This window comes from Cimex lectularius, unplaced genomic scaffold (assembly GCF_000648675.2).
Source record: "Cimex lectularius strain Harlan isolate CLEC.00 unplaced genomic scaffold, Clec_2.1 scaffold35, whole genome shotgun sequence".
Classification (NCBI taxonomy): Eukaryota; Metazoa; Arthropoda; class Insecta; order Hemiptera; family Cimicidae; genus Cimex; species Cimex lectularius.
In genome coordinates this window covers 1,976,744-1,988,861 of record NW_019392746.1, presented here as the reverse complement: position 1 = coordinate 1,988,861, position 12,118 = coordinate 1,976,744, and the positions used below count along the sequence as shown (strand labels likewise).

The following is a 12,118-nucleotide window of genomic DNA, read 5'->3' as shown; positions in this document are numbered from 1 at the left end:
TCTGATATGTGTCAAAATTTACCGTCCAGCTTGAAATACTTCTGATTTTACTATTCCGTGCAGGGTCTTTAAGATGGTAATGTATTTTTATAAATTCGTTCCTTATGAATTGAGAGACACCCATTTTCTAGTTGATATTTATTATTATTCAATTTTGTTGCGTTTGTTCTTTTGTTCGTATTTGAGACCCTTGCGACTAAAATTGGCCTCGGTTTATCTACACACAATCCATTTCTTCACATTTAAAACAGTTTTAAATGTTTCCTTATATAATCTTATGAATTAAGCATAAATCATAAATAAAGTATAAATAAGACGTAATGTTGAATATATTAACTAATTTCTAATCATTAATTTATAATTAACAAAAAATAACCTATATGAACTGTAATTCATTTATCTTATCTGTTTATATTCATAGGTAGCGTAGAATAAAAAGCATAAATCTCGTCAGTGATGGCAAAGCTTAAAATAATGTAAAGCTCTTATCGTAGAGCATTTAAAGGGGTTTTCCTCGGCGGGCATTGGAGACCGTTGTACCGTAATACTAATATTACATGGTAAGATAGCGGCTTATTACGAGGCCTGAATAATTGTGTTTTATTCTGAAAAGGCTTTGTTTATGTAATTTTATATGCACATGTTTTCTTCTTTAAACTTTGGAAGTGCGAAATGTAAAACTTTGAACCTTACGAAATTATAATAAAGTAGAGACATTTAACGAACTCTGTTCTCGTAGAGTGTGCTTTAAATGAGTCTTTTTTTAAACTTGGAGCTAGAAAGTAAGATTATTTGCTGGGGCCTCCTTGCACGAATGGATTGTTTAATGTATTATTTAAGAATCTTGGAAACGCAGCACCTGATTGAGTTATTTTTTCAAAACATAATTTTCTCATTATTGGCTTAGAAGAAAGCACAGACATCGTAATATTGGTCGTTATCTTAACATCGTAGTAACTTAGGTTTCCACACTGAAATTTACGCTTTCTCAGTCTCGACACAAAAACTTGCTCTGCAAAGTATGTTCAAAATTGGAATAATAGTTATAAAAATAACAAGGCGCGTTTTTCAAAGACTGACTTGAGCTTTGTATAACTTCATGTTCCTGACGAGTTTGTTTGCCCTGCGAAAGCTTTTTCCCCCCGGGGTGGCAATAAACAAAACTTGTATGGTAAATTCCTCTCGGAACAATAACAAGAATTTTCACCTCTTTCCGACAACAAAGGCACGGTGCTTACATGATTAATTCACATTGGGAAATTTAGGTTAATGAATTGCCGCAACCTATTGTTCGTTAAGTGGAATTTTATGACACATCCTATTTTAATCAGAAATTGACAATAGACGGTTAAGATCGAATTCGTCGTTTATTTATTTATTTTCTTATCTCTATTTATGAAAATATGTCAAACAATTCAGTTAATAGAGTACGGGTCAAACATTTCTTCACGTTGAACTCGTTCTATATCTTCATACCTCGGCACCCTCCTTAAATGGTTTCTTGTTCACCTTCTTGTGCTCCTATATGGCCATTACGTAATTTAGGCACACCCAGACTAGTTTGATCCTTAAATCTGCCAAAACAGCCTGTCAAAACCATGCATCCTTTATTTTCATCAATTCCTGTGCAAAACGTTGCTAGCATGGAGTATGGAAATGGCCTTGTTTCACTAAATGTCTCGACTTAAACGCTCTAAAGACAATACGCATGAATACGTTTTAGTTCGATTGAATGGAGGAAGCAGGTGTCCCGAAATGCGTCTTAATAAAAATATTGTTTAGAAGGATGGTTTTATCCCCTAAAAAAATTATTTCAATTATTGGATGTAAAATGAAAACCTTTTCTTTAAAGGGTGAGGTTTCCTCTTGAGATCTGAGATGGTGTACATATTTTGTCCTCGTCATCCCTTCTAATTCGTCCTATGTGGCTCTATTTTTGTATCATGACCCTTCTTATTTACCTGTTAGAAAAATACTGTGAGAGTAGACAATTTGAAACGATAGAAAACGATGTTAAGAAAATTAGTCAATTTAAAAAAATCACTAGTTAAGTAGTCTATCTTTGCAGAATAGAATAGAAATGCTTTTTATTTCCTTTTCTGAAAACTGTGCGTACAAATATAAATTGTACAAAAAGTATATACACATTTGAGATATCATATGTCTGCGGAAGTTGGCTCGCATAATTTCTATATAATATATATAAGACGCACCTGTTAGAAAAAAAAAGAAAAACTGTGAGCGTAGACAATCTGAAATGACAGAAAACGATCATGTTCAAAAAATTTGTGAATTACAAAAAGTCACTAGTTTAGTAGTCTATCTTTGTAGAATAGAATAGAAATGCTTTTTATTTCTTTTTCTGAAAACAGTGCATACAAATATGAATTGTACAAAAAGTATATACACATTTGAGATATCATATGTCTGCGGAAGTTGGCACGCATAATTTGTATATAATATATATAAGACGCACTTTTTAGAAAAAAAGAAATACTTTGAGCGTAGACAATCTGAAATGATAGAAAACGATCGTGTCAAGAAAATTAGTGAATTACAAAAAGTCACTAGTTAAGTAGTCTATCTTCGTAGAATCGAATATAAATGCATTTTATTTCTTTTTCTGAAAACAGTGCATACAAATATGAATTGTACAAAAAGTATATACACATTTGAGATATCATATGTCTGCGGAAGTTGGCTCGCATAATTTCTATATAATATATAAGAGGTATTGAATCCTATATTAAATCAAAAATAACAATAAAAAATACAAGCGTACATGTATAAACAGTTTCTCAAATTGTAACAATAAATTATTTTAATATATGCCCATAACCCATTTATACCTCATAACAACTATTAGTAAATATATAAATATTCTATACAGAACTCAATTTAACATTAACAAAATAACCATATTTGAATACAATTAACAATAACCACACAACATTAACAAGTTATAGATTCATACAGTAAAGCAAGGGAATAAATAAATAAATAGTCGAATAAATAAATAATTGATTAAATATATTAATTTAATAATTAAATTCTTCTTCTTCTAAAATAATTGTATAGTTGCTGCCAATTTCGTCCATTTAAATATTTTTTCTGTATTTCCTCAGAATTGGGCAGATACATACAAAGTGAAAGCCAGTTTTATCTACTGACATATGAATTGCATCGAAAACACTTATGTCTCTCCTCACTTCTAGTGTATGAACAATTTAAATTTAGCATTTCGCTCCTAGTTTTCATTGTTATAGACATAAAAAAACCTTCGGGAACTGTCTTTTAAATACAATTTAATTTCCCTAGGTCGGTGTTGATCATGAATGAAAACGCGTGCGCTCTCTCCTCCAAATCTATCTTTGTAGAATTGGCCAAGTAAATTGATTCACCAACTTGCACCACACACAAAACTCAATTTAACTATATGGTTGCTTGGTTTTTTTAACCGATGAAGAACTAGATAAGACGAACCAGCTCCATGTGTAAACAGGGAAAGTTTGAGAAGTAAATGTTCGAAAGGTAGATAAGAGGTTCATGAAAGACTCATAAGGCACGGCACTGTATATCAAGCGGAGCACCAATCAATTACCTCTTCTTATAAATAAATGTATCCTAGGATGTTGTTGCAATTGCAAAACCAGAGATGTAGTAAAGCTGGGTACAAGAACAGTAGAGATAGAAGGGCGATGTTTTAAAGATGAACCACGGTTACCCGAAAAGCCGGCCGTCGTCCTCAGCAGAATTTTATCTCTCCCGGAGAATTTCAGGAAGAATTGCACCAATTGGTCCCCTCGATGATTGTCCTGACCCCTGGTCTAAATAGAACTATTGACCCTTCCTGTCAATATATAAAAAAAAAAAACATATTTGAGGATAAAAGGTACAGTGGCACAAAGAGTTTATATACTAATTGTCTTAAATTATAATTAAATTAAATGTCGTTATTGATTTAACAATTGAGTTTTTTTTTTAATGCGATGCTCTAAAAATCGATCAAGGCCGTTTTAGACCTTCAGATGTATTATTAGACTGATTTGATTGTCGATATGGCCCGTTACTGACCCTGATGTAGATCACAAAAAGTATTTCATTTGAAAAGAAGGTAACAACAGAACTCCGGGCCCTATAAAAAGAGAAAGTTTTTATTGCTGCAAATCTGAAATTATTGTTCCCACCTATTTGAAGGGTCAGGGACAAGGTCTAGGTCGTTGGTTACATAAGGACGATCGAAAATTACATCGGGGTGTACAAGAAACCATTGAAGAGTGGTGTGTTATAATATTTGCTTATATATTTCATCGCCATTGTTTAAAGAAATAAACTCGTTATTTTGAGTAATATGATTGTGATTAAATGGATTTTATTATTGAAAATAACAAACACAAAGTCCATTTCTCTGTTAGTAAAAACGTTTCTCACCACACGTGGCCTTGCGCCAGGCAGTTTGACCACCTGGGTGATTTGTGGGCCCGGCCCTAAAGGGATAAAAGGACCCAGGAAGACAGTAAAGGACTTTAAATGTTCAGTCAATATCAATATGAAATGTAGGAACGTTGCCGTATAAAAAACAAGAATTCTTGGTCATTTGTGTGACTCCCTGTTGCAAACTCTGATCAGTTTTTCTTTGGATAGGTAACTCATCTCCCTCAGAAGTCTATTACCAACTTTTTTTAGCTCCCCTTTCCGCATATTACATTTTTTATAATTACACTTACTGTTTGTTTTATTCTATTTTTACCTAGAAAAATTTTCCCGGTATTTTTCAAATCACAGTTTTTTTACGTTTTATGTTTGAGAAAGTTGTTCGATGAGGGTTTTGAAGTTTTTTCATAGGAAATATCTTTATATTATATACTTATTAATTTTAAAAAAGTACCAAAAATACACTTTTCACGATTTAGATAGGCTAAATGTTTTTTTTCGGATAAGGAATTTTTTTTGTAAATAGGTTTTTTTAAATGCGTTTTAGGTGATTAAGAAACGGTTAGCCGATCTTTTTAATTACATGTGTGGTGATTAGTGACCGTTAATCGATAATTATTCAGAAATCGTGAGATGCGGTCTGGTGTGATGTAGGTTTCAGAAAAACATTTTCTTTATCGTGCCAACGTTTCGATCTTTATTGAGATCATCTTCAGGGCCTGGAATTTACAAACATTGTTTACATTTAACAAATACATGTAGGATGTGGAAAAGTGAATTTATACAATGCAAAATATATTCTTTATATTCAATCAAAGTATTTCTACTCACTCAAAGTGTTTGTCTTCTGTGTAATTGTGCCATTCTTGCCTGTCGTGTTGAGAGTGCCAGTGAGATTTTGCTGTTTTATGTTTATATACGTTGGATTTTGAAGGGGTGGGGAAGGAAGTCGGTATAGAAAAGACATTTTTGTATAAGGCGTCGGCTTCTTTGAGGTGAAAAGAGCCGAGGAAGGGAAACAATGTGTTGGTAATGGTTCGGCCAGATTATCCTTTCAGATTATATAGAAAGGGATAAATAGGAAAAGGAAAGCTAAATTGTTGGACAATTAGACTATGAAAAATATTTGATATGTGGAATGTAATGTAGTAATGTAATGATATATGTATGTTATCTATATTAAATTTGATTAATGATATTGGCGTAGCTGCGACTGAGTTTACATGTATCTGTTCTGTAATTGATGCTGTGTTTTCTCGGTTGATATAAACCATTTATAAGAAATTACTTTTATGTTTGTTTTGTTCTGTATGTAAATCCCAGGCCCTGAAGATGATCTCAATAAAGATCGAAACGTGGCACGATAAAGAAAATGTTTTTCTGAAACCTACATCACACCAGACCGCATCTCACGATTTATGAATAATTTTTTAAACTAGATGAAAGTGAATTTTATGCCTGATTTTACCAATTTTTTGTTCCTTGCTTTCCTAATTTGCCCTAATTCAATATTTCTGGTTTATTTGATGTACTTGCATGACAATCAACGTGGTTTAACAAAGGCTAGCCTTAGAAGGGTAATCAAAATGCTTGTGTCGATTGTACTAGTTCTGAAATAGTCCCCAAAATAACTTTTATATTCTTTATGAAAGTTATCACGATCGGCGCATTGTGCATGAATACATGTATTGTATACTAAGAGGGGAAAAGCGGAGGCTCCTTTAGGTTGATTTCAAGGTTTTCACGAAAACATAATTTGTAAAGTTTCCTTGTTCTTGATTAAACTCCTAAAAAAAAAGTATTTTTTTCACGAAAGAGAGAGATTATTAACACGTTCACTGCGGATGACGCTATGTTGGCGTCAAGTTTTTAATGTTAAAAATCTCTTGAGGGAGAGTGTTGTCTAATAAACTTGGTCGTTATCGATAACCGCTTATCTATTCTTCGTCGGAACGCGTCTGACAAACCAACCAAGCGAGGAAAGGCAAGTCAAAATGATCTGTAATGACCAAATGACAGGTTCATCATTCCACGACAGGAGAAAATCCCCAGATTTAATAGTTGGGTGAAAGTTTGACATTTCAGTAAATATCCTGCCCTCAACAAAATTTACATTCGTCGGCGAGTTTGAAATAAAAATTGTAATCACACGTACATATACTTGTCAAACTTTAAACAGTTAGATGGGTAGAAATTAATTTGTTGTCGTCTAATAATCTAGGTGAAGGTACTTCAGAATGTTCAATTATAGGTGTAACTTCATATCGGGCAACCGAACTCCCCACATCGTTCATTGTCAACTGGAATATTTCATCATTTTGATTATGTTCCAGATGGTATGTGTAATGCGATTCTCGGAAAGGTCTAATTCCCTCCAGCAATCAATACGATTCATTAAGAGTAAAAACATCGAGAAACCTAAAATGAAGCTTTATCTTATTGTGCTATCGATTTATTTACATTACACGGCCCCGTTACACTGCCAACGATGCGAAGCGATATCGCGCGAATAGAAGGTGATATTTCGCCACTGGGTTTTGTATAATATTTTATGTTCACGAATACTCTGGATCTCTGTGTCCTGGGTGAAAAAAACAAAAAAACAACGACTTTAATTCCTATTTGCCTTGAATTTGCTTTTCATCCAGACCAAAATATTCGTGAATAAAAAAGTGATCGATACATCCAACCCTTTAAACATAATTTATATTGTTAGATTTCTTCTTAAGGCCTGAAAAGATTATGAACCTATTTAGTAGATTTTTGTTATTCTCGTCCAATTATTCTCGCTGTGTTAGTAGCATTTAGACATCTTCAGTGGGTGGTCTGTGTGTTAGTAGTCCCCATTTTATACGTACACGTATGTTGCGTATGAATTAAATGTGTGTTTTATTTATTTTTGTGCGCTTCTTTTGTGAAGTTGTTCACTAGGAGCTAATATGTTGTAAGTAAACCCAAGTTTCTTAAAACAATTTACGAAGTAGCGAAATGGCAGGACTCCAACCGTTTTTTTTTTAGATCCGAAATGAAGATAAATAATATTCATTAGTCGACTGTTTTAAATAAAACTTAGATCTAATCTAACATTTAAAATTTCCTCAATTACATCATAAAGACAGTAAAATTCTTCTGTCTTCTAGCAGAAAAGTTAATTGAATCTACTACCATTTCAGTTTCCTTTAAGTTTCTTAAGCTTTTAATCTTTACAATATTTTAAAAATTAAATCCTTTTAACTGCTACAAAGATATCCCCACTAGCTCTTTCCTCTGTTGACAACCTAACTGCTGAGATAAATTCTAAGATATTTACAGAATAATGGTCGAGTTTTACTGACAACATTTTGACATTTCCGAAAATAGAAATATATGTTTTTTCCAAATAATTCATGAGCTCAGGGTTATATATTATAGAAATAACATCAGCTATATTGTAAGTTAATATGCTGATAATATGGCTTAAAGCACTACCGTTTATTACAGTTGTGCCTGTGGAGTTTTTTGTTTGTCTGCCGGTTTGAAAAAGCTACCTGCTATCACACAAGTACTCAATTTCATAGAATAGTTCACTAGTTTTCGTGGTCCGCTTGACCAATTAATATCATTCAATTAATTAAGGTTTTTAATTGAGATAAAAAAGTCAGTGTCACGAGCGGGATTCGAACCCACGACCCTCGGCTTGATACGCCAATTGAAAAATGGCAAAAAGGAGGGAAAATTCAAAAGGTGGGGTTGAGATGGGAAGTTAGTGCCCGAGTTGATCGAAGTCACAATAGCTCAAGTGGTAGAGTAGCGGCGTATCAAGCCGAAGGTCGTGGGTTCGAATCATCAACTGTCATGCATAGTATGCTAATTTTCAGTCATGGGCGATGTGGAATGACGTCCTATTATACTTCTTGTGAAATAATAGTAAAAAGCCTAATTGTGGAATTTAGTACTAATCTACTTTTGTTAAAAGCTGTCAACGATTAAATTGTAAGACTTCTGGAGAAAGAATTTTCCTCAGGGATGCGATTACGTTATCACAATTATATCTCTTAATCTGACAAATCGCGAAGTAGAAAGAAACTCTGGGTCTTGTTGCTTTTTCCGGATAATTGAATCGCTCGCTTTCCTCGTCTTTCACAAAACTTGTAAAGCTCGTCGCTGATGTGTGTAGGATGGGGAAAAGAGGTTGTTTGGGTGACCGTCTGATGAAAAGGTGGTCTGCAATCTCGGTCTCCCTGATTAAAACCCTACGGCTTTGATCTCACTCGTTCTGAGGCTCTCTAATGTGCCGACCCCAATTACAAACGTAGAGCCTTTCACGCTTTAATTTAGATATAATTCTTCTATCATCAATCCTTTACTTCATCTTCTGGACGGCCCGCATAACTTCTTGCCTGACGGTGAAAAGGCTAAAGAAAGCAATACCTACTGTGTAAATTTATGTAAATATGTAAGAATTTTTTTCTCAGATCTAAATTTAAAAAAACAACTTCGTTCTCATTTGTAGCGATTTTTTACTAATTATCTCCTTACCAAAATTATTTATACCGATAATAATATTGTAAAGGTAATTTATTTTAATAACAATTTTTTTTCCAGTGAATGGAAGTTTCGTCATATAGACCAATATCGCTAGCTCTAGGACAGGAATTACTTTAGCTATTTGAAAATATTTTATTATTTTTTAAAAATTCAATCGAAATCAGGATTCGACAGGAACTTGGCAATCTAGTAATTTTGTAATTCAAACTGACTGGTTTCTGGTTTCACAGTTGATTAACTTACGCAAAGAACTATATTATTTTTTGTTTATTCTATACTTTAGAAGGAATAAATATTCTATAGAACTTGAAAAGAAAACATTTTTCAAGTTTATGTTAAAATTGCGCAAGCTTAAACTATTCGTTGATTCATTAAACAATTTTTATGTTGTTTGATATTTTTTAAACTTTTTATTTATTTTATTTTTTAACTATTTATTTTTATTATTTTACTTTTATTTTTCAGGATTGTTTTCTTCCGAACTTAAAACGGCCAAAGGTAGATGTTATATAAAATTTTAACTAACCGGATTATTAACCTACAATAATACTGTACTAACATGCTACTAACCAAGTTTTGTCTTTAATTAAAATGAAACATTATATTTTGCGTTATGTGTAAATAAAAATGTTTAACTTTCAAATTCATATTTCTATGTATTAATGATAAGCAATAAAAATAATTCTTGATAATATGTAACTCAAGTTTAACAGAGTGCGGAGTATGATGTGCTCCTCGTCAAGCACAAAGAAAAAGGGAAATAAAAAAGAAAACTAAAAACTATCCTGCCAGGAGAGTTTTATTGATAATATTTGAAAAACTACTTAATTTCAATCTATTCCAATCTTCTACCATCGCCACTCTATTGTTTATTACCTCAATCACCAAACTTACCGAAATAATATAAAATGCGCTTACTGGTTCTCTTCGTAAATATCGTATTTCTAATTCTCGGACAGGTCTAACCTATGTGCCGTATCGCATGGGTGGTACAACCTTTGTCCCTACCTCACATACAACGATGTCACTGGGGACGGGGAACCAACCGCTTTTGTATCGTTCCTGATGTGACAACAGGCCGCCTGACTGTCTGAGAAAATTCTATCTTCCGGGTGTGTGTTTGGAGCTTTTTTATTTCTCTGACGTAGTCTTCAAGTGCTGTGTCAATTGCAGACTAAAAACTGTAGCCTATTGACCTAATTTTAAAGTTAGTTCGGCCTTCGTACTTCTTCTCATGGTCTCCAGCTCCCGTGCGTTTATCAGTTTTTGTGCCGACGGGATAGTAGTAGCAGTTGGCCTTCAGAGGTGTTCCTTTGGCCTTATACCTTTCTGATATAAAGTATCTTATACTTGTTGGTATAAGTTGGTGAAGTTATATATTGGAGTAGCGGCATCGGAGTAGCGGCACCTTTTTCAATTTTCCAGCAAAATTATAATCAGTCCAGTTACGGCGGTAACCGACCTTAGGATCTCGTCAATTGTGGATAAAACAACACAAAGGACTAATACAAATACACATAAAACAGAAACGAGATAACATATGATGGCCTGATTAGTAATCACACTTCCCCAGACTCAGGGGCTAATAAATTACATTCTCACACCAGTCCTCGTTCACTCTACCCCAGAGTATTCGATATTCTCGGGGGTAATTGGTTGTCGACCACCATCTCACGATTTCTGAGTAATTATCGTGCTGATAAATTACATTCTCACACCAGGCCTCGTTCACACTATCCCAGAGTACTCCATATTTCTCGGAGTAATTGGTGATAAAACTCTCCATCCGCTATAATATACCACATTCACAAACCAGACCTCGTTCACACTACCACAAAATACTCCATATTGATCGGGATGAGAGATAAGTTCCTCACATTTTTCAATTTATTATTATGTTTGATATTGTTATTTAAGTATTTTTATTTGTCGTACAAAATCGACTACCTTGAAATAAATAGCACAACAAAGGCAGGAATTCGGACTTAATGTACTTAAATATTTTTTCTCGGTTACTTCGGTCCATTGGTAAGAATGCTCATACACGTTTTTAAAATTTCTAACGTATTATAACCAAAAATTGTTTCATTATTATTTATGATCCCAGGCTCTTAGTCCCCCCTTTCTTGTTAATGGTGTTGTAAATCTGCTGCATCGGTATATATACGCCGTGTGGATTACATAATTCCATGATGTCACTTTTTCTTGGCTTTAAAATAAGGATGAGCTCATCACTATTCATCAAAATATTTATAAATCAATATTTATTTTCATACAAGAAACTAGAATTATAATTTGGTTTGCATATAAGACCATGTAGGGATAACTGCACAAGATGTTCCTGTTGTTTTTTGTTATGTTTAACTAAAACTTGTTTTAGAAAAATATAATTTTAAACATTAAGTAATCGAAAATATATTAATTCCTTGATAAAAAATTAATTTATGATCCATTTTACTCAGTTATTTTCATAATTAGTTTTTATTTTTTTAAATATTTTAAAATATTTTTAATGAGTTTTTGTAAAAATTTAAAGAAATTCACTTTCGCTATATTTGTAAATTGTGTTTTTTTTTTATTATTGTCGCATTATATTCACTGTTAAGCTTTATCAATTGGAATTTTCAATTCATTTTCTCCCTTAAGTTCTAATCAGGACAAAACGTTTTTATCAATTTAATCAAAAGACTTTTTGTAAACCCTCCTTTGACATTCACACTTTATAATTCAGTTGATATAAAAAAAAATTTTCCTCCTAATTTAGATCCAAACTGGGTTGCTCCCTCCCTTATAAAATCAATCTACGTAATCAGGCGTAGACAAATCTGTCAGAGAGGGGAATTGCCTGCCAACATCATCAAAGCCGACGTCTGGACTTGTGGAAAACTTAATAAAGTGATAAACTCTTCGAGTAAAAAAAGAGAAGAGAGAGTATCCGAGTGGATAGTGGTAATGTATCTGACAATGTTCAGAACTTTCAGATCGTACCCTTTCGTTAATGACAGAACTTTTCAGAGTTTACAATGAGATGCGTCGGTCGTCGGGCTTTATCTTAAAACGTTTTAAATATTGTATGGGCTTTTAATAACAATGGATTCTTTGACAGTTTATAAATGACCTTGTATATTCGTACGGAAAAGTTATTAGTTTTCATCAT

General features: G+C 33.2%; 1 protein-coding gene across 7 annotated transcripts in view; it reads left to right on the top strand.

The window, feature by feature from the left end:
- Positions 1-12,118, top strand: part of LOC106669290 (complexin-like) — a 340,082-nt gene that overhangs the window by 115,590 nt on the left and 212,374 nt on the right. For 5 of the 7 annotated variants that reach the window (XR_001340913.2, XM_024227159.1, XM_024227158.1 and 2 more), the window contains exon 3: positions 9,427-9,459. The exons of the other annotated variants lie outside the window; for them this stretch is intronic. Coding sequence is in view for 4 of the 5 variants with exons in the window: in XM_024227159.1 (XP_024082927.1) it covers positions 9,427-9,459 (33 nt within the window). In the remaining variant the exon portion in view is untranslated. The remainder of the gene's footprint in view (positions 1-9,426; positions 9,460-12,118) is intronic. 7 annotated transcript variants of the gene reach the window in all.